This window comes from Erinaceus europaeus, chromosome 17, assembly GCF_950295315.1.
Source record: "Erinaceus europaeus chromosome 17, mEriEur2.1, whole genome shotgun sequence".
In the NCBI taxonomy this organism is placed as follows: Eukaryota; Metazoa; Chordata; class Mammalia; order Eulipotyphla; family Erinaceidae; genus Erinaceus; species Erinaceus europaeus.
This window is the reverse complement of record NC_080178.1, coordinates 1,546,988-1,568,771: the sequence shown is the minus strand read 5'-3', so window position 1 is coordinate 1,568,771 and position 21,784 is coordinate 1,546,988. Positions and strand designations below refer to the sequence as shown.

At 64.3% G+C, this 21,784-nt stretch overlaps 1 protein-coding gene across 1 annotated transcript in view; it reads left to right on the top strand.

Annotated features, from left to right (window-relative positions):
• Window positions 1–21,784, top strand: part of LSP1 (lymphocyte specific protein 1) — a 34,092-nt gene that overhangs the window by 9,562 nt on the left and 2,746 nt on the right. The window contains exons 2-10 of the mRNA XM_060177293.1: window positions 12,667–12,780; window positions 16,227–16,382; window positions 17,655–17,784; window positions 17,943–18,035; window positions 18,114–18,157; window positions 18,401–18,482; window positions 20,676–20,810; window positions 21,027–21,104; window positions 21,186–21,265. Coding sequence (XP_060033276.1) covers window positions 12,667–12,780; window positions 16,227–16,382; window positions 17,655–17,784; window positions 17,943–18,035; window positions 18,114–18,157; window positions 18,401–18,482; window positions 20,676–20,810; window positions 21,027–21,104; window positions 21,186–21,260 — 907 coding nt within the window. The 3' untranslated portion in view covers window positions 21,261–21,265. The remainder of the gene's footprint in view (window positions 1–12,666; window positions 12,781–16,226; window positions 16,383–17,654; window positions 17,785–17,942; window positions 18,036–18,113; window positions 18,158–18,400; window positions 18,483–20,675; window positions 20,811–21,026; window positions 21,105–21,185; window positions 21,266–21,784) is intronic.

Here is a 21,784-nt window from a genome sequence, read left to right as displayed (position 1 = left end):
CCCCCATCCAGACGGGCCTGCTGCCCTGCGCTCAGGCCACCCACCCTGGGGTGCGCTGACCCCGCCCCCACACTGACCCTGCCAGCTCTCCATGAGGACCCAGGGGTCAAGGAGCACATGGGTCCCCAGCTCCCTGTGCCAAGTCCCTCCTCTGCGGACGGGGCTGTGCTGGCATCTGCTGGCAGAGAGCAGAAGACCCTGGGCCCACTCCTTCTTATCCGATACCTTCCTCCCAGCCACCTGCAGTGGCCTTCCCCCTCCTCCACCCTTCCACCCAGCCCAGTTGCTGCCTCCTCCAAGCAGCTTGCTGGGTCTTCTTCTCAACCTCCTCTGATGTTGGGGATACTTGTGACCTGACTCTCAGAGCTGAGATGCTGGAAAGAAGGAGGGTGAGGATGTGTGGCATGGGCCTGGCACAGTCTGAGCAGCCCCTGGGCACCCTGCAGTGCCTAGTCATTGGGTGGGGCCCCTGACAGGACTCCCCACTGCCCACTGGGGAGACTGACTAACCCTGGAGGCCTCCTCCCGCTCTGCCTGCCTGCTGCAGAATCTGGCCACATGTGCTGTCCACTCATGAAGGACAGGACCCACAAACCAGCCTGCGGGCAGACCCGAGGTTGGAGCGCCAGTGTTTGTTCCCCCAGTTCCAGGCAAGGGGCGTTCGGGCAAGGGCAGAGGATGGGGCCTGGCCGCCACAGCAGAAGCAGACCTCAGGCCTGTGAGGCTGGCCTGGGGCGCCGTGGCCAGACCCTGCCTCGGCCTCCAGGACCATGGTGACAAGGATGGGGCCAGGGTGGCCATGGACCTACCCCCCCACCTCGACCCCCATGGGCCTCTGGGCCTCTCCCCACCACAGGGGCCTGGCAGGAGGGAACAGGGTGGGTGTCAGCCTCCCCCATGAGCCCTGGGGCTGGAGAGCCCTGCTGGGGTGGGTGTCTGGGTCTAAACTGGATCTGGATTCAGCACAATAAACACAACCACCCAGAAGTGGGAATGGTGCCCCCAGTGCCCCCTGAAGCCCAACGGGGGGGGCTGGCACACCACAGCCCCTTAGTGTCAACTGTCACCAGCCTCCCACCTGGTGACCCCTTCATGGGCCCCAAGCTGGAGAGTATCAGGAGTATGGGGGCTGCCCACCCTGGCTTGAGGTGAGACCTAGGTGTGTGTATGTGGGGGGCAGGCAGATGAGGGGGCCCAGGTGAGGGCGGCTAGGTAGGGGGCCCAGGTCAGGGGTGCTAGGTGGGGGTTGAGGTCAGGGGGGCCCAGGTCAGAGGTGCTAGGTGGGGGGGCTAGGTTAGGGGGGCCCAGGTCAGGGGTGCTAGGTGGGGGGGCCTAGGCCGGGGGGCCCAGGTCAGGGGTGCTAGGTGGGGGGGCTAGGTTAGGAGGGCCCAGGTCAGGGGTGCTAGGTGGGGGTTGAGGTCAGGGGGGCCTAGGTCAGGGGTGCTAGGTGTGGGGGGGTCTAAGTCAGGGGGGCCCAGGTCAGGGGTGGCCCAGGTCATGGGTGGCCCAGGTCAGGGGTGCTAGGTGGGGGGGCTAAGTCAGGGGGTCCCAGGTCAGGGGTGGCCCAGGTCAGGGGTGGCCTAGGTCAGGGGTGCTAGGTGGGGGGGCTAAGTCAGGGGTTCCCAGGTCAGGGGTGGCTGGCCCAGGTCAGAGGTGCAAGGTGGAGGGAGGCTAAGTCAGGGGGGCCCAGGTCAGGGGTGGCCCGGGTCAGAGGTGGGCACAGGTGAGGGGTGCCTAGGTAGAGGTCCCTAGGTAAGGGGGGCCCAGGTCAGTGGTGGCCCAAGTCAGGTTGTCTAGGTGAGGGGTGGCAGGTGTACCTTGGAGCTGAGAGGGGCTGTGGGAACCCCTCTCCCCCTCTTGCCCCTCCACCAGCACTCAGTACCAAGCTCCAGGCCAGGGCCCAGCAGCAGCCCATTCCAAGGTGCCTACCCGGGTTAGGGACTGGGGGCAGGGCTGGCAGCCTACCGGGAGGACCTGGGGAGGGGTACAGGTTCCAGACCACATTGTCCTAAGAGGCGTGGCCACCCCTGCCCACCGAGGCTATGTGTGTGGGGGGTGCGCTGGTAGGCTGAGCGTCCGGTGGGCGTGCCCCCACTGGCCTGGGTGGGGGGGGAACTGTGGGCCAGAGCGGGTCCTGCCCGGGAGACCGGGTGAGCCAGCAGCAGGGGGCATGGGGACCGGGTGGCCCAGCCCCCTGGGCAGGGCGTCGGGGCCGGAGCCCAGAGCTCTGAGGTTCGGGCCCAGCTCCAGTCCCAGCCCCAGAGCCAGAGCGGGCGGCGCCAGGGCCAGCAGCGGCCAGGGTGCTCCGGGCACCCAGGGTGGGGCCCTGCGGAAGCTGGAGTGGGTGCCTGGGCCCGTGGGCCCGTGGGCCCGAGGGCCGGCTGAGCAGCTCAGCGCAGGTCGGTGGCGAGACCGTCCCTCACAGGTGCCCGGGCAGGTGGTGCTCAGTGTTTGGCGCGGCCAACTCCAGGCCTTGGGGGGAGGAACGGGAGCGACTAAGGTCTGGAACGGGGTGGGGGGGGGTCGCCAGGGAGTGGCAGGCTGGAGGGTGTGTCCCTGCATGTCCCCTCTGAGGGGAGGGACTCTGAGCCAGGCCACCAGGCACCACAGGTGAGGGAGACAGGCCGGCGGGGGGCCCCGATCCTGGTGTGCCAGGCACCCTGTGGTCCCAGCTGCCCAGCCTGGCCAGTGGCAGGAGGGTGAGCACAGGCCGGGCTCTGCCCTGAGGATGCCCTGCCCCTGTGTGGGTGGCTGCCTGGTCTGCACCTTATGGACAAGTAAATCTGGGAGCCCGGGGTTCCCATCCCCCAGGCCTGAGCAGAAGGCCGTGGAGGGTGGTTGACGGGAGTGACCAGTGCCCTTCTGTGACTCAGGAAAGATGGGTTCCCAGGCCTAGAGGCTGAGGGACATCTGGCAGGGTGGCCAGGACTCAGTGGGCCAGGGGGCAGCACTGGGGGCCGGCAGGTAGAGCAGCCGTCCTTGGCTCCTGTGCTCTGGCCCAGGCAGGCGTGTGGCCGGGGTCAGTGGAGCCAGGCTCAGGGCGGGAGGTGGCAGATGGCAGTGTGCGGGAACGTGCCAGGCCCAGCCTCCCCGCCCGGAGGCCGCCAGTCAGTCCGGGGGCTGCGTAACTGTCTGCAGGCGCGGTCGGGGCTGGGCCAGCCGGGCTGGGGTGTCCCTCCTGAGGGATAGAGCCCGGACCTGGGGCAGGGGTGCCCGGAGACACGGAGGGTGATGGGCACCCTGACCCCCATCCCCAGGCCCCCCGAGGGCAGGCCGGCCAGGGCAAGAGACACAGAGGGCGCACCAGGGCCGAGGCCTTGGGACCCATCACCAGAGGTAGGGCACTGGCCAGACAGGGAGAGGGTGCTGCTGGGGCCTAGCCCGAGGCCAGGGAGGGAGCTGGCTGGGCGAGGGGGCCCAACGCCCCTCATCCACTTGGGGTGAAGCTTTGTGGAGTGGGGCTGCCCTGGGCAAGGCTGAGAGTGGCCACAGGAAGGCTCATAGGGCCTGGGGCCAGAGACCTCCCTGTGGACCTCAGGGGCATCCACGGTGGGGGCTAGTCCCCAGTGCCATGGGGACTCCCCCAAGCCAGAGTCCAGGTGGCCTTGGGCCTGTCTGGAGGCAGGTCACAGCTGGCGGTGGACAGTGAGGTCCCCAGGGTGGGCACAGGGGAGCTGCAGGGCTGGGCTGGGGTCTCTCATGCTCCTGGGCCTGGCTTCACACCAGGGTCCATAGGGAGATGTTGAAGATCCAGGTCAAGAGAGAGGGGAGCGGGGTACGGAGACAGGCCAGCGGGCCCCAGAGCCAGAGGGACGGACTCGCAGCCCCCCTCCACACACTGGCCGGGAACCAGGGACTCGCCCACGGTGGGTCCCCTCGCTCCTCTGGACGGGGCACCCCCAGACCAGGCTTGGAGAAGCAGGGTTCCAGGGCATCCTGGCCTCTGAGATTCTGGGTGGGTGGGTGGCATCATTTCCATCCCTGAGCCCCTGGCACTCCCTGGCACCCAGCACAGTGCAGCGCAGGGAAAGGGAGGGAGGGGTACAGAAGGGGAGAGGGAGGAGGACAGAGGCAGGGGAGGAGCAGGAGGAAGAAGGAGTGAAGGTGGGAGGGATGGAGGAATAGGAGGGATGGAGGGGGAGGCTGGAGGAGGGAGGGAGGAGGGATGGAGGAATAGGAGGGATGGAGGGGGAGGCTGGAGGAGGGAGGGAGGAGGGATGGAGGAATGGGAGGGATGGAGGGGGAGGCTGGAGGAGGGAGGGAGGAGGGATGGAGGAATAGGAGGGATGGAGGGGGAGGCTGGAGGAGGGAGGGAGGAGGGATGGAGGAATAGGAGGGATGGAGGGGGAGGCTGGAGGAGGGAGGGAGGAGGGGAAGGAGGGAGAAGAGGGATGTGGGAGGAGGGTATGGGGAGGAGGGTCACAGGTAGGCTGAGAGGGGAGCTGCCCAGAGGTCACAGAGGGGCTGTGTGTCAGGGTGTCTGAGCAGACCAGGGCCCTTGGAGCCTGAGGACAGCAGAGGGTGGAGTGTCCCAGGTCTCGAAGAGGCAGGTGGGGTGTCACCCGGGGTCAGAGCCTGGCACCTGGGTGTGGCCTCAGGAATGTCCTTGGGGCTCCTGCAGGGACCTTTGCCCCAAGGGGTTCTGGGGGGGTGATGGCCCATCCCTGGGGCTTCAGGGACGCCCAGAGCAGTCTCCCAAGGGTGTCACCTTGAGAAGTGCAGAGCAGCTGGGGGTGAGTCAAACTGTTCTGGGTTACAGCTGAGTCGGACAGAGGCAGCTGGCTACCCCCAGCCTGAAGGGCTCAGCCAGAGGAGTCCCCACCATCCGGGGAGCACAGCCATGAGGTGCCTGCCGGCCCCCCGGGTCTGGGGCTGGAGGCTGCTGGCACCCTGTGCAGAGCCTGGAGCTCAAAGGCACTGTCCTGGGGCCAGGGGGGTGCAGATTCCTCCTCTAGGGAGGCTTCCATGAGCCGCCTTGGGGGGCTCGGGCTGGGGTTGAGAGGGACGTCCGGAGGGAGGGGGACAGAGTCTGTCTTCCCTGCTGGGGTGCTTCTAGCAGAAACCCCTTACTTTCCTCCCTCTAGTTCCACACCCCATCCCTGCAGCCCTCTGACCCCCAGCCCTACAGTGTGTGTTGCCTCTGCTAAGACCCCTACACTGCAGTCTCTCCAGAACCCCAGGCGGCCTGCCGGCCAGCCCCCCAGAAAAGAGAGCAAGCAGGGCTGCACACAGGCTGGGACGGGCCTCACAGGCGAGGGGCACCCAGTCCCCCACGTGGCAGTGAAGCTGAGCGAGGCGGCCTGTCCGCTGTGCACACTTCGGTCCTGGCTGGTCCCCGGTCCTCACACAGGCCTGAGAAGTAAGGGGCCTCATGCCCAGCAGGCTCCCTGATTGAGGTCACAAAGCTCTGGCCCCCACCCTGCCTGCCCACACTCACCAACCCCCCAGGGCCCTCCTGGGATGGCCCCACCCTGCTCTCCTGGGGGCGCTGCCCCCTGCACCGCGAAGCCTCCCCCTAGACCCCCACAGACACACCCTCTGTCCGGTTGGCTGGGTCCAGGGGTCTGGGTGTCTTCCTCCCACACCCCATCACTGCTGGGCCCCCCCAGAAGGCCAAAATGCTGCGTCAGGTAACCCCTGATCACCTACGGGCAGACGTGGGATAGAGCCCGGGGTCCCCTCGCTGGCGACGGGGTGCAAGAGAGGCTGGGCCAGTGCTGGGGTGCTGGGGTCCGTGAGGGGGGACACTGAGCAACCTCACCCCTGGGGGCTGCCCCTGGGCAGAGTGCAGATGCCGCCCCTCAGAACCCTGCCCTCCACCCCTGGGCCTTTGGAGCCTCCTGGCCAACTCCTGCCCCAGGCGTCCGGGGCCCTGTCCCCTCACTGTAGGGCCCTCACCACTGAGCCGCCCGGGGGTATGAAGGAGGCAGAGGAGAGGGGTCCGGTGGTGTTTTTTCCTGAGCCCCAGGCAGAAGTGGGGGGACAGAGTGCCCAGGACGCCCAAGGACCTGATGGGGACTGCAGAGGAGGACGGCTGTGGGTTTGGGGAAGGTGGGCTGGAGCAGCAGTGCCCCACTCAGAGTGGGGAGCAGTGGACTGTGAGGAGGGGGCGCGGGGTGGGGGGGATAGGGCCCCCACCCTTGGGCTGGAGCTGGGAGCCAGGCCAGGCTGACACAGGAAACGCCTGATTGGAGCCCAAATCCCTCGCAGCTGGGCCAGGCCTGACAGCTCCAGGAAGCCAAAAGTCTGGGGCGCCTTCCCACCACCCCCGCCGCCCAGGGGAGCCCCCTCCCTCCCTCCTCCCTCCTCCCTGGCTTCCCAGAAAGCTCAGCTGCGCTGAGGTCATGGGCTGGGCCATGAGGTGACTCACATCCCGGGGCGGGAAGGAGCTCTGTCCTCGGCTGGGGTCAGCAACTGTGGGGTCCTGCCAGCCCAGCCTCGGGTCCCCCTATCCTGCCCAGGCCGGGGCAGCGCCACGTGCTTCAGGCCTGAGAGCTGATGGCTGGGACTGTCAGCGTGGTACCCCAACACTGGGCTCCCTGCTGCTGGGGCTCTGACACTGGGGTGCCCTGATAGCAGCACTCCTCAAGGCTGACTTCTTCAATACTTGGGTTCCTGATTCTGGGGCTCCCCAGTGCTGGGCTCCCTGCTGTTGGGCTTCCCTGATACTGAGGTGCCCAATGTCTGGGGCCCCCAAAGCTGGAGCTCCCCAGATCTGAGGTTCCCTCTCAGGGTCACCCCTTCTGTGCTCACCTGGTCTCCATGTCTAAGTCACGGACATGCCTCTGTGTGTGTGTGTGTGTGTCCTGTGTGTTCTCGGGGAGCCAGGGCTGCTGCAGGAGGACGGGGCAGGGGGCTGGGGTGGGTGTGAGACCCCATGTGCAGACGGGCTAGGGGGCAACCGCTCACCCTGGTCCTGTGGGGTCAGCACAGGCCTGCCTGCAGCTTCTGTGACCTCCCCCAGCTGTGGGGTGCACCCGGGGAATGGCAGTGTAGTTCTCCCTGTGCTGACACCCCTGCCTGAGAGGGTTGTAGGGGTGAGTGTGGGGCTGAGAGGTGGAAGTGGTGGTCATCTGGGGTTCAGGATGAGTGGTGGAGGGTGGTGGTGCTGGGGTGCGGGGGGGTGACACTTCAGGGTTGTGGAGGAGGGCCAGAGGAGGTGACATGCAGGGCTGGGAGGAGGGTCAGAGGAGGTGACACTGCAGGGCGGGGAGGAGGGTCCAAGGAAGTGACACTGCAGGGCTGAGAGGAGGGTCAGAGGAGGTGACACTGCAGGGTGGGGAGAAGGGTCAGAGGAGGTGACACTGCAGGGTGGGGAGGAGGGTCAGAGGAGGTGACATGCAGGGCGGGGAGGAGGGTCAGAGGAGGTGACACTGCAGGGTTGTGGAGGAGGGTCAGAAGAGGTGACATGCAGGGCGGGGAGGAGGGTCAGAGGAGGTGACACTGCAGGGCTGGGAGGAGGGTCAGAGGAGGTGACATGCAGGGCTGGGAGGTGGGTCAGAGGAGGTGACATGCAGGGTGGGGAGGAGGGTATGAGGAGGTGACATGCAGGGTGGGGAGGAGGGTCAGAGGAGGTGACACTGCAGGGCTGGGAGGAGGGTCAGAGGAGGTGACATGCAGGGCTGGGAGGAGGGTCGGAGGAGGTGACATGCAGGGTTGTGGAGGAGGGTCAGAGGAGATGACATGCAGGGTTGTAGAGGAGGGTCAGAGGAGGTGACACTGCAGGGTGGGGAGGAGGGTCAGAGGAGGTGACATGCAGGGCAGGGAGGAGGGTCAGAGGAGGTGACATGCAGTGCTGGGAGGAGGGTCAGAGGAGGTGACATGCAGGGTGGGGAGGAGGGTCAGAGGAGGTGACATGCAGGGCAGGGAGGAGGGTCAGAGGAGGTGACATGCAGGGTTGTAGAGGAGGGTCAGAGGAGGTGACATGCAGGGCTGGGAGGTGGGTCAGAGGAGGTGACACTGCAGGGCTGGGAGGAGGGTCAGAGGAGGTGACATGCAGGGCTGGGAGGAGGGTCAGAGGAGGTGACACTGCAGTGCTGGGTGGAGGGTCAGAGGAGGTGACATGCAGGGCTGGGAGTAGGGTCAGAGGAGGTGACATGCAGGGTGGGGAGGAGGGTCAGAGGCGGTGACATGCAGGGCTAGGTGGAGGGTCAGAGGAGGTGACATGCAGGGCAGGGAGGAGGGTCAGAGGAGGTGACATGCAGGGTTGTGGAGGAGGGTCAGAGGAGGTGACATGCAGGGCGGGGAGGAGGGTCAGAGGAGGTGACATGCAGGGCGGGGAGGAGGGTCAGAGGAGGTGACATGCAGGGCGGGGAGGAGGGTATGAGGAGGTGACATGCAGGGCGGGGAGGAGGGTTAGAGGAGGTGACATGCAGAGCTGTGAGGAGGGTCGGAGGAGGTGACATGCAGGGTTGGGAGGAGGGTCAGAGGAGGTGACATGTAGGGCGGGGATGAGGGTTTGAGGAGGTGACGTGCAGGGTGGGGAGGAGGGTCTGAGGAGGTGACATGCAGGGTTGTGGAGGAGGGTCAGAGGAGGTGACATGCAGGGCGGGGAGGAGGGTTTGAGGAGGTGACAAGCAGGGCATGGAGGAGGGTCAGAGGAGGTGACATGCAGGGTGGGGAGGAGGGTCAGAGGAGGTGACATGCAGGGCTGGGAGGAGGGTCGGAGGAGGTGACATGCAGGCCTGGGAGGAGGGTTAGAGGAGGTGACATGCAGGGTTGGGAGGAGGGTTAGAGGAGGTGACATGCAGGGCTGGGAGGAGGGTCAGAGGAGGTGACATGCAGGGTGGGGAGGAGGGTCAGAGGAGGTGACATGCAGGCCTGGGAGGAGGGTTGGAGGAGGTGACATGCAGGGCTGGAAGGAGGGTCAGAGGAGGTGACATGCAGGGCTGGGAGGAGGGTCGGAGGAGGTGACATGCAGGCCTGGGAGGAGGGTAGGAGGAGGTGACATGCAGGGCTGGGAGGAGGGTCAGAGGAGGTGACATGCAGGGCAGGGAGGAGGGTCAGAGGAGGTGACATGCATGGCGGGTAGGAGGGTATGAGGAGGTGAAATGCAGGGTGGGGAGGAGGGTCCGAGGAGGTGACATGCAGTGTTGTAGAGGAGGGTCCGAGGAGGTGACATGCAGGGCTGGGAGGAGGGTCAGAGGAGGTGACATGCAGGGTGGGGAGGAGGGTCAGAGGAGGTGACATGCAGGGCTGGGAGGAGGGTCAGAGGAGGTGACATGCATGGCGGGTAGGAGGGTATGAGGAGGTGAAATGCAGGGTGGGGAGGAGGGTCCGAGGAGGTGACATGCAGTGTTGTAGAAGAGGGTCCGAGGAGGTGACATGCAGGGCTGGGAGGAGGGTCAGAGGAGGTGACATGCAGGGTGGGGAGGAGGGTCAGAGGAGGTGACATGCAGGGCTGGGAGGAGGGTCAGAGGAGGTGACACTGCAGGGCTGGGAGGAGGGTCAGAGGAAGTGACATGCAGGGTGGGGAGGAGGGTATGAAGAGGTGACATGCAGGGTGGGGAGGAGGGTCAGAGGAGGTGACACTGCAGGGCTGGGAGGAGGGTCAGAGGAGGTGACATGCAGGGTGGGGAGGAGGGTCCGAGGAGGTGACATGCAGTGTTGTAGAAGAGGGTCCGAGGAGGTGACATGCAGGGCTGGGAGGAGGGTCAGAGGAGGTGACACTGCAGGGCTAGGTGGAGGGTCAGAGGAGGTGACATGCATTGTGGGGAGGAGGGTCAGAGGAGGTGACATGCCTGTTTGTGGAGGAGGGTCAGAGGAGGTGGCATGCAGGGCGGGGAGGAGGGTATGAGGAGGTGACATGCAGGGTGGGGAGAAGGGTCCGAGGAGGTGACATGCAGTGTTGTAGAGGAGGGTCCGATGAGGTGACATGCAGGGCGGGGAGGAGGGTCAGAGGAGGTGACATGCAGGGCGGGGAGGAGGGTTATAGGAGGTGACATGTAGGGCAGGGAGGAGGGTCAGAGGAGGTGACATGCAGAGCTGTGAGGAGGGTCGGAGGAGGTGACATGCAGGGTTGGGAGGAGGGTCAGAGGAGGTGACATGTAGGGCGGGGAGGAGGGTCAGAGGAGGACATGCAGGGCTGGGAGGAGGGTCAGCGGAGGTGACATGCAGGGTGGGGAGGAGGGTCAGAGGAGGTGACATGCAGGCCTGGGAGGAGGGTCAGAGGAGGTGACATGCAGGGCTGGGAGGAGGGTCGGAGGAGGTGACATGCAGGGTTGTAGAGGAGGGTCAGAGGAGGTGACATGCAGGGTGGGGAGGAGGGTCAGAGGAGGTGACATGCAGGGTTGGGAGGAGGGTCAGAGGAGGTGACATGTAGGGCGGGGAGGAGGGTCAGAGGAGGACATGCAGGGCTGGGAGGAGGGTCAGCGGAGGTGACATGCAGGGTGGGGAGGAGGGTCAGAGGAGGTGACATGCAGGCCTGGGAGGAGGGTCAGAGGAGGTTTCATGCAGGGCTGGGAGGAGGGTCGGAGGAGGTGACATGCAGGGTTGGGAGGAGGGTCAGAGGAGGTGACATGTAGGGCGGGGAGGAGGGTCAGAGGAGGTGACATGCAAGGTTGTAGAGGAGGGTCAGAGGAGGTGACATGCAGGGTGGGGAGGAGGGTCAGAGGAGGTGACATGCAGGGCTGGGAGGAGGGTCAGAGGAGGTGACATGCAGGGCTGGGAGGAGGGTCGGAGGAGGTGACATGCAGGGTTGTAGAGGAGGGTCAGAGGAGGTGACATGCAGGGTGGGGAGGAGGGTCAGAGGAGGTGACATGCAGGGCTGGGAGGAGGGTCAGAGGAGGTGACATGCAGGGCTGGGAGGAGGGTCGGAGGAGGTGACATGCAGGGTTGTAGAGGAGGGTCAGAGGAGGTGACATGCAGGGCGGGGAGGAGGGTCAGAGGAGGTGACATGCAGGGCTGGGAGGAGGGTCGGAGGAGGTGACATGCAGGGTTGTAGAGGAGGGTCAGAGGAGGTGACATGCAGGGTGGGGAGGAGGGTCGGAGGAGGTGACATGCAGGGCTGGGAGGAGGGTCGGAGGAGGTGACATGCAGGGATGTGGAGGAGGGTCAGAGGAGGTGACATGCAGTGTTGTAGAGGAGGGTCAGAGTAGGTGACACTGCAGGCCGGGGAGGCGGGTCAGAGGAGGTGACATGCAGGGCTAGGTGGAGGGTCAGAGGAGGTGACATGCAGGGTGGCAGGAGGGTCAGAGGAGGTGACATGCAGGGCTAGGTGGAGGGTCAGAGGAGGTGACATGCAGGGTGGGGAGGAGGGTCAGAGGAGGTGACATGCAGGGCTGGGAGGAGGGTCAGAGGAGGTGACATGCAGGGTGGGGAGGAGGGTCAGAGGAGGTGACATGCAGGGCTGGGAGGAGGTTCAGAGGAGGTGACACTGCAGGGCTGGGAGGAGGGTCAGAGGAGGTGACATGCAGGGCTGGGAGGTGGGTCAGAGGAGGTGACATGCAGGGTGGGGAGGAGGGTATGAGGAGGTGACATGCAGGGTGGGGAGGAGGGTCAGAGGAGGTGACACTGCAGGGCAGGGAGGAGGGTCAGAGGAGGTGACATGCAGGGCTAGGTGGAGGGTCAGAGGAGGTGACATGCTGGGTGGGGAGGAGGGTCAGAGGAGGTGACATGCAGGGCTGTGAGGAGGGTCGGAGGAGGTGACATGCAGTTTTGTGGAGGAGGGTCAGAGGAGCTGACATGCAGTGCTGGGAGGAGGTGGAGTGTGGTGGTGCTGGGGGAGCCACCACTTTGAGCCGACCCAGGAAGGGGACCTGCAGCGCTGGACCATATTCATTTGCCTGGGTACCCCAGACACCCCCGTGCACGCGTTCTGGATCTCTGCATCTTGGGTCCCCCCAGCTTTCCCCGTCCTGGGGAAGGGAACCCCAGAAGCTGGGGTGTCACCACGTATGGAGGGCAGACCCATGAGTGTGCCCCAGCGCCACCACACACGGTTCGGTTTCCTTGGGCTTCAAAGCACAGTGGTCAGAGCCCCCCAGAAAGCCTGCAGGCCGCCTAGCCCCCGCCTGCACCCCACCCGCATCGGGGAGCTGCGGGCCCCTCGGCTCTGCCGGGAAGGGGGCCTCTGGTGGGGAGGCTGGGCTTGGCGCTGATGGGAGCCAGGTGTGTGGAATTAGGCAGGGGCCGGGGGTCCCCTGTGGCCACGCCTGGACTGTGTCTGAAGGCTTAGCTGGGCCTGGGCTGCATGAGCTCATGGCTGGCCCAGCCTGTGGAACTGGGGAGCTGTTCCCGCCAGCTCAGGCCGGGAGGGGGTGTGGGTTCAGGCAGCGGACACGGCACAGGCAGGCCTGGAGCTGGGGCTCAGGCAGGACCCTCAGTCCATGGGCAGGGGCAGGGGGCAGGCCTAGACCCTCATCCCAGCACAGCCCCGAGACCCCCAGATGCCCCTCAGCCCACTGCCCCAGTGCCTCTAGCCCGTCGGTAGTGATTCCCACGTCTGAGAACTCCAGCTGGGCCTGGGGAGCCTGTGGGACCGGACAGGGCTGAATGGACTCGCTCTAGGCAGTGGTCAGCGTGGCATCCCACCCCGGAGCCCTTCCTCTGCAGGCACAGGACACACTTCTGGGTCCACATGGTCCAACCCCGGGCACAAGGAGGGGACACTGAGGCAGTGCAGGTGAGGGCTGGCTGGGGACCAGAGCTGACTATCTGTGTCTCCAGGGGTGTCGGTCCATGGAGCTCCGAGGATGAGGACCAGGACCAGCAGCTGCAGTACCAGGATGAGGAAGAGGACGGGGGTGCCCAGGGGCCCCAGCAGTCGGAGCGGGAGACACTGTAAGCAGTTGGGGAGTCTCAGAGCACCCCAAGATCTGGGCTGGGTGTCCCCATCTGTCTGGGACTCCATCAACAGTTGGCATCACACTGTCTCTTCAGTGATTCCCCAAGAGCTGGGCTGTATCTCCCCCACCAACCTGGGGTTCCCCAAGAACAGGGCCTGTCTCCCCCATAAGTCTGGGGCTCCCCATGAGCTGGGTGTGTCTCCCATCCATCTGTGGGCTCCCCCAAAACAGAGTCTGTCTCCTCCATCAGCGTAGGGCTCCCCATGAGCCTGGCCCATCTCCCCCATCCATCTGAGGGCTCCCCAAGAACAGGACCTGTGTCCTCCATTAATCTGGGCTCCCCATGAGCTGGGCCTGTCTCCCCCATCAGCCTGGGGGCTCCCCATGAGCTGGGTCTGTCTCCCCCATCCATCTGAGGGCTCCCCAAGAACAGAGCCTGTCTCCCCCATCAGCGCGAGGCTCCCCAAGAATAGGGCCTGTCTCCCCATCCATCTGAGGGTGCCCCAAGAACAGAGTCTGTCTCCCCCATAAGTCTGGGGGTGCTCCATGAGCTGGGCCTGTCTCCCCCATCCATCTGAGGGCTCCCCAAGAACAGGGCCTGTCTCTCCCATCCATCTGAGGGCTCCTCAAGAACAGGGCCTGTCTCCCCCATCAGCCTGGGGCCTCCCCAAGAACAGAGTCTGTCTCCCCCATCAGCCTGGGGGCTCCCCATGAGCTGGATGAGTCTCTCTCATCCATCTGGGGGTCCCCCAAGAACAGAATCTGTCTCCCCCATCAACCTGGGGCTCCCCAATAACAGAGTCTGTCTCCCCCATCAGCCTGGAGGCTCCCCATGAGCTGGGTCTGTCTCCCCCATCCATCTGAGGGCTCCCCAAGAACAGGGCCTGTCTCCCCCATCAACCTGGGGCTCCCCAATAATAGGGCCTGTCTCCCCCATCCATCTGAGAGCTCCCCAAGAACAGAGTCTGTCTCCTCCTTCAGCCTGGGGCTCCCCATGAGCTGGGCCTATCTCCCCCATCCATCTGAGGGCTCCCCAAGAACAGAGTCTGTCTCCCCTATCAGCCTGGGGGCTCCCCATGAGCTGGGTCAGTCTCTCTCATCCATCTGGGGGTCCCCCAAAACAGAGTCTGTCTCCCCCATCAGTCTGGGGGCTCCCCATGAGCTGGCCTGTCTCCCCCATCCATCTGAGGGCTCCCCAAGAACAGAATCTGTCTCCCCCATCAGTCTGGGGGCTCCCCATGAGCTGGGCCTGTCTCCCCCATCAACCTGGGGCTCCCCAAGAATAGGGCCTGTCTCCTCCATCCATCTGAGGGTGCCCCAAGAACAGAGTCTGTCTCCCCCATCAGCCTGGGGGCTCCCCAAGAACAAAGCCTGTCTCCCCCATAAGTCTGAGGGCTCCCCATGAGCTGGGTGAGTCTCTCTCATCCATCTGAGGGTGCCCCAAGAATAGGTCCTATCTTCCGAGAGCTTGGTGTGTTTCCCCATCCATCTGGGGGCTCCCCCAACACATAGACGGTCTCCCCCATCAGCTAGGGGCTCCCCAAGAACAAGGCATGTCTTCCCCATCAACCTGGGGCTCCCTATGAGGTAGGAGTGCCTTCCCTCACCCATCTGAGGGCACCCCAAGAACAGAGACTGTGTCCCCCCTCATCTGGGGCCTCTCCATGTGCTGAATATGTCTCCCCATCCATCTGGGGGTTCCCCAAGAACAGAGGCCCCCTCAATCTGGGGCCTCCCTACAAGCTGGGTGAGTCAACCTGTGGGCTCCCCAACATCAGAGTCTGTCTCCCCTATCAGACTCGGGCTCCCTGTCTTCCCTCATCCATCTGGGGGGTCCCTAAGAGCAGAGCCTGTCTCTCCCATCATGGGACTCCCCAGAACAGGCTGCTACCATGGTTCATTTGCAGTTCCCTGAGAGCTGAGCTGTGTCTCCCCCAGCAGTTAGGGGCTTCCCAGGAGCTGGGCTGTGCCCCCATCTTCCTGCTGACCACAGCAGCCGCTGGCCAGGCCGTGTGACCCCTTGATGGAGTCATGCGGACAAGACTTGCTGGACTCCTGGCCTTCCACGTGCGCAGCCCCTCCCGGCAGCCCCCGGGACTCTGAGTCAGGTCCTGGCGCCCCTCACTGCCTGGGCCCCTACTTGGACGAGCTCTGACCCCAGCTGCAGGGCTCAGGCCCCCCGAGCCCCCCGCCCCGAGCACCACTGCCGGTGAGTCACACGGCCACGTCCAACTTGGCCGGCTGCGGCGTTTCCTCCCTGGGCCCAGGAGGCCCTTGCGGCTGGGCTGGGCGGCCTCTCCAGCGAGGCCTTTGCTTCCTGGCCTGTTTCGCTGCTTTTTCTCCAAGTCAGCAGTTTGGAGGGGTGGGGGGGTTGCTGGAAGGTCACGGCCAGGACTTTAGCTCAGGGCAGGGGACGCAGGCCCAAGCGCTTGGGTTGGAGAGGGTCTTGGGCACCACTCAGGAAATGCTGGTAGGGGTGGGGGACCACTGGGGAGGCAGAGAAGGGGTTGTGGACCCCACATGGCCCCCCCGACTGGTGGGGAAGCATGCCCTGTTTTGGGAGGCACCCCAGACTGAAGGGGAGAGTACTACCAAGTTCCCAAGGAACCCCCAGACTGATGGAGAAACTTGCCCCATTCTTGGGGAGCCCCAGATAGATGTAGGAAGTACAGCCTGGGTCTCTGGGAGCCCCAGATCAGTGGAGAGGACTCACCTTATCTTGGGGAGCCTCCACACTGGTGAAGGGAGCACATTCAAGTCAGAGGGAACCCCCAAACTGATGGGGGAGTCACACTGTGTTTTGGGGGACCCAGATGTATGTGGGAAAGCACATCTCAGTTTGAGTGTGCCCTAAACTCATGTAGGAGGTATGGCCCAGCTCACAGGGAACTTGAGAGAGAGACATGCTCTGCCCTTGGGGGGCTTCGGACTGATGGGGGACACATCCGTGTTCTCAAGGACCCCCAGACTGGTGGGAAAGCTCACCCTGTTCTTAGGAAGTCCTCTGACTAGTAGGGAAGGAGCCCCCCCAGACTAGTGGGGAGCCTCAGATGGATGTAGAATGTATGGCCCAGCCCTCAGGGACCCCCAGGTAAGTGGGGGAGACACACATCTTGCTGTGGGGAACCCCAGATGGTTAGGGAGGGATGGCTTGCTCTGGGAGAGTCCACAGACTGAGTGGGGAGACATGCCCATTCTTGGGGAGCCCCAGGTCAATGAGAGAAGCATAGTCCCACTCTTGAGGGCCCTAGCCTGTGAAGAAAGCATGGTCCCACTCTTGGGGAAACCTAGCCTGGGACTCGGGAAGGTCCACAGCAGTCCTGGGGGGCACTCTCTGATTGTGGGGGACACTCAGCCCTGCCCTGGGGTTCAGAGAAAGGGTGTGGGGTGGGGTCCCATGTGCAGGGCTGCACCCTGAGCCTGTCCCCGGCCTTCCCCCAGTCTGAAGACCCAGGAGGCCTCAGAACTGGATGAAGATGAGGGGTTCGGGGACTGGTCCCAGAGACCGGAGCATCGACGGCAGAACTGGGGGGCCACTGCAGATGGCGGGGACCCCCCTCAGGATGACAGTCCAGAGGGGCAGCAAGAGGAGGGCAGGCAAGTGACCACCTGGGTCTGGGGTCTCCTCCGATCTGTGTCCTAGCCAGCCCCCCAGAAAGGCCCTCCGGCTGAGAGGGAGGGAGAGAGTGAGACAGGCAGCTGCAGGCGGGGAGGGGGCTGCAGGGGGGCTGGGGAGGAAACCTCATTCCTGGGCTCCCCAGGGCCTGGGCCGTGGCCAGACCAGCTGTGGCCGAACCACTGCCACATCTGCAGCCCACTGACGTAATGGGGCCCCCGCCCCCCCCCCGCCCTGGCCGCCCCATTCCCACGGAGGGAGGGAACAGTTATTTGCAGATGTGGGCCCGCCCGCCCGCCCAGGGAATAGCTTTCCAGATGTGTGAATGTGTCTGAGCCAGCGGCAGCGGCAGGGAGGGGGGGTTGCTCCCGCAGCCTAGCCCCTACCAGGACTCGGGGTACCGGCCACCCGGGTGTCCTGCAGGCCCCCACTCTGGGCAAGATCTGTTCCGTCAGGGATTATCCACTGTGGGGGCTGGGGGACACAGTCACCCGGCCATTCGTTTCCACACCAGGCCCCCCAGAGCAGCCTTAGTGTTTGTGAAGCGACCCCCAGGTTCTGCACCCCTTCCCCACCCAGAGGCAGCCCTGCACCCCAGGATCCTGCCTCAGTTTACCCCTTCGCCGGGGGAACAGGGTGCTTGCACTGAGAGTGGATCTGGCCGCTGGGCTGTGCTTCAGCCGGTCGCCAGCAGGGGGCACTTTGGTTCCGTGGCTGAGCCCGGCCACCCGCCCCCACCTGCCTGGCCCAGCTGAATGGGGCTCTGTGTAGCCTGGCGCCCCGGCCCACCTCGGGTGCTGCGGCTGGCTCCCGGCTGGCTCACACACACAGGGCCAGAAATCATGGAAAATGCCAGGACTTCTCTGCGTGGCTCCAGGCCCCAGTACAGAGCCCGACACCCACTCCTGGGGTCCCCATCCCGCCTGCCATCCAACTCCCATAACCCCAAGTACCATCATCTTCCTGCCCCATGCCCTGCCCTCCACCTCCCTATCACCCCAAACAGCACAGACACCTCCTGGGGACACCCCCACCCTGCCCTCTGCTCCCCATCACCTCTAAATAACACAGACTCCTCCCGGGGACACCCCCACCCTGCCCTCTGCATCCACATCACCTCTAAATAACAGAGACCCCTCCTGGGGACACCCCACCCTGCCCTCGGCTCCTGCACACACACACACAAAATGGGGAACCAAGGCCTGGAGACTGGAAGCCGGTGACCGAATGACCATCCACTGCCCCGCCCGCAGGCCCCCCCAGCCTGGGTGTGGGGACCAGGAAGACACAGCCATAGTCGGGCTGGAGGGCGTCTGTCTGTGCTCAGAGCCCCCACTGGACACGGACCCCGCAGGACCCCCAGGGACCGTCCAGGCCCACGAGGTGAGGGACCTGGCCTGAGGAGTGGCCCACTGTCACACACAGCCCCGACTCAGGGGTGGCATGGGGGTGGGGAAGGCAGACTCCAGGGCCAGGCTGACAGGGGCCAGGAAGGTGCAGGGGTGCTTGGCTGGGCTGAGCAGAGGTCTCTGTGCTTGCAGCATGAGGAAGGCCCAAGCCCCAGGACACCCAGCCCCTCGGGCTTGCAGGGGGGTGACCAGCCGGGATCTCCTCCCCTAAGCCCCTGCACCAAGGTAAGTCCCTGTCTGCCGTCTCTCCTGGGGGTGTCTGCAGGGGACAGGCTCGCCCTCTGACCCACCTCCCACCCCCAGATTGTTGACAGAACTGAGTCTCTGAACCGCTGTGTGGAGAGGAGGTGAGTGGCCTGGGCTGGTGGGGTCCCCATGTCTCTGTGGGTGGTGGGGTCCCCGTGTCTCTGTGGGTGGTGGGGTCCCCGTGTCTCTGTGGGTGTTGGGGTCCCCGTGTCTCTGTGGGGTGGTGGGTCCCCGTGTCTCTGTGGGTGGTGGGGTCCCCGTGTCTCTGTGGGTGGTGGGTCCCCGTGTCTCTGTGGGGTGGTGGGGTCCCGGTGGCTCTGTGGTGACACTTGTACCTTCCTTAGCAACAGTGTGAAGAAGTCCCAGCCCGGCCTGCCCATCTCCAAGATTGACGGGCGCCTGGAGCAGTACACGCAGGCCATCGAGGTGGGTCAGCACCCAACAGGGCTCTGCCGCCCTCACACTGCCTGTCCCAAGACCAGACGTGCCCCAGACACACGACACCCCCACCCACAGCACCCTCCACACACAGCACCCTCCATCACAACACCCTCCACACACAGCACCCTCCATCACAACACCCTCCACACACAGCACCCTCCATCACAACACCCTCCACACACAGCACCCTCCACACACAACACCCTCCACACACAACACCCTCCACACACAGCACCCTCCATCACAACACCCTCCACACACAACACCCTCCACACACAACACCCTCCATCACAACACCCTCCACACACAGCACCCTCCACACACAACACCCTCCACACACAGCACCCTCCATCACAACACCCTCCACACACAGCACCCTCCACACACAACACCCTCCACACACAGCACCCTCCATCACAACACCCTACACACACAACACCCTCCACACACAACACCCTCCACACACAACACCCTCCATCACAACACCCTCCACACACAACACCCTCCACACTAAACACCCTCCACACACAACACCCTCCACACACAGCACCCTCCACACACAGCACCCTCCACACTAAACACCCTCCACACACAGCACCCTCCATCACAACACCCTCCACACACAGCACCCTCCACACACAGCACCCTCCACACTAAACACCCTCCACACACAGCACCCTCCATCACAACACCCTCCACACACAGCACCCTCCATCACAACACCCTCCACACACAGCACCCTCCACACACAACACCCTCCACACACAACACCCTCCACACACAACACCCTCCATCACAACACCCTCCACACACAACACCCTCCACACACAACACCCTCCATCACAACACCCTCCATCACAACACCCTCCACACACAACACCCTCCACACACAGCACCCTCCACACTAAACACCCTCCATCACAACACCCTCCATCACAACACCCTCCACACACAGCACCCTCCATCACAACACCCTACACACACAACACCCTCCATCACAACACCCTCCACACACAACACCCTCCACACACAACACCCTCCATCACAACACCCTCCACACTAAACACCCTCCATCACAACACCCTCCACACACAACACCCTCCACACACAGCACCCTCCATCACAACACCCTCCACACAACACCCTCCACACACAACACCCTCCATCACAACACCCTCCACACTAAACACCCTCCATCACAACACCCTCCACACACAACACCCTCCACACACAACACCCTCCACACACAGCACCCTCCATCACAACACCCTCCACACAACACCCTCCACACACAACACCCTCCATCACAACACCCTCCACACACAACACCCTCCACACACAGCACCCTCCACACAACACCCTCCACGCACAACACCCTCCACACACAACACCCTCCACACACAGCACCCTCCATCACAACACCCTCCACACACAACACCCTCCACACTAAACACCCTCCACACACAGCACCCTCCATCACAACACCCTCCACACACAACACCCTCCATCACAACACCCTCCACACACAACACCCTCCACACTAAACACCCTCCACACACAACACCCTCCACACACAACACGCTCCATCACAACACCCTCCACACTAAACACCCTCCACACACAGCACCCTCCATCACAACACCCTCCACACAACACCCTCCACACACAACACCCTCCACGCACAACACCCTCCACACACAACACCCTCCACACACAACACCCTCCACACACAGCACCCTCCATCACAACACCCTCCACACAACACCCTCCACACACAACACCCTCCACGCATAACACCCTCCACACACAACACCCTCCACACACAACACCCCGACCCAGTTCTCTACCCTCCATCAGCTAGTCAGCTCCCCTTGGTCCAGCCAGCACCCCCACCAGCCAACGTCCTTCTACCGAATCTGTATCTACTACCTGCAGTCACAACAAGGGGACAGTCCTCTTCTGTCTCCGTGTCCCCTGTGCTCTCTGGGCCGAGAGGCTCCCCCTGCACCCCAAGTGGAGGAGCGTGCCCCTTTGGGTGTCTGTCTCCTCTCCTGCTCTGGGACAGCCTCAGGGGACGCACAGATTTGGGCCTCACAGAGGAGCACTGCCTAAACTCCTAGGACCCCAAAACGTCTGGCTGGCTGCGCCCTGAGTGTTCCAAACCTCTGTCCCCTCCAGACCGCTGTCCGCACCCCCAGGCTGGCCCGCCAGCCCTCCATCGAGCTGCCCAGCATGGCTGTGGCCAGCACCAAGAGCCTGTGGGAGTCGGGTGAGGTGCAGGCCCAGTCAGCCTCCAGGGCCCCCCCCTGCAAGGTGAGACTGGCCCCATCCACTCACGGGCACCAAGGGGGCAGGGGTCGTGGCCTGGGGCTGAGTGGGGGGCTGGCGTCTTCTGCAGGGGATGGCTGCCTTTCGTGCCCCACCTCCGCCGCCATCCTCCGTGTCCCCTGTCTGCCAGCCTGTCTGCTGGGCCCCCGGCCCCCACTCAGGGGAGGGGTGTGTCCTGAGCTCTCTCCCCACCCCCACCAGGACATCGTGGCTGGAGACCTGAGCAAGAAGGGGCTCTGGGAGCAGAAAGGAGCCCCCCCGGCCTCGTCCACAGCCAAGGTGGGGCAGGGAGCCGGGCAGGGTGGGGGCCCCCAGGGGTGCTCTGCAGCCCCTGCTCACCCTTGCCCTCCCCCTCCCCAGACCACCCCCTCTGGGAAGAGGTACAAGTTCGTGGCTACTGGACACGGGAAATACGAGAAGGTGCCGGTGGACTAGGGCAGGTGGGTGCAGGGGTCCTGCCCAGCCTCCCCTCCTTTCCAGGCCCCCGACCTACTGGGGACAGAGAGGTGACCACTGCTGGGGACATACTTTATTGGTAACCGGGACCCAGCCTCCATTACAGCTCCCTGCTCCTGGGTGCCCAGCCCTGCCCAGATGGTCCGCTGGGTTCTCCTCATGAGATGGGTGGCTTCCCTCAGCCCCCCTCCTGGGTCACGCTTGCTCTGTCCTCCCTCAGAGACCCCTCCTCTGGTCCTGCAGTCAGAGCCGCTCCTCAGCCCGCCAGGGGCTGCCCCTACCCACTGCCCGGGCCCCTCTGCTCACAATTGTCTTAACTCCTTTCTCCCTGGTCACAGCCCCCCACTGGGGCCTCAGCTTCTTTTGTCTGTCACCCCCCCCCCCACGGTCCTGGGTGCTGAGTCCTGGGTGCTCAAGCTGGATTCTGGGTGTCTGGTGCTGGTTGCTGTGTCCCAGTTGCTTGTTACTGGATTGTGGATACTCAATGCTGGGTCTCAAGTCCG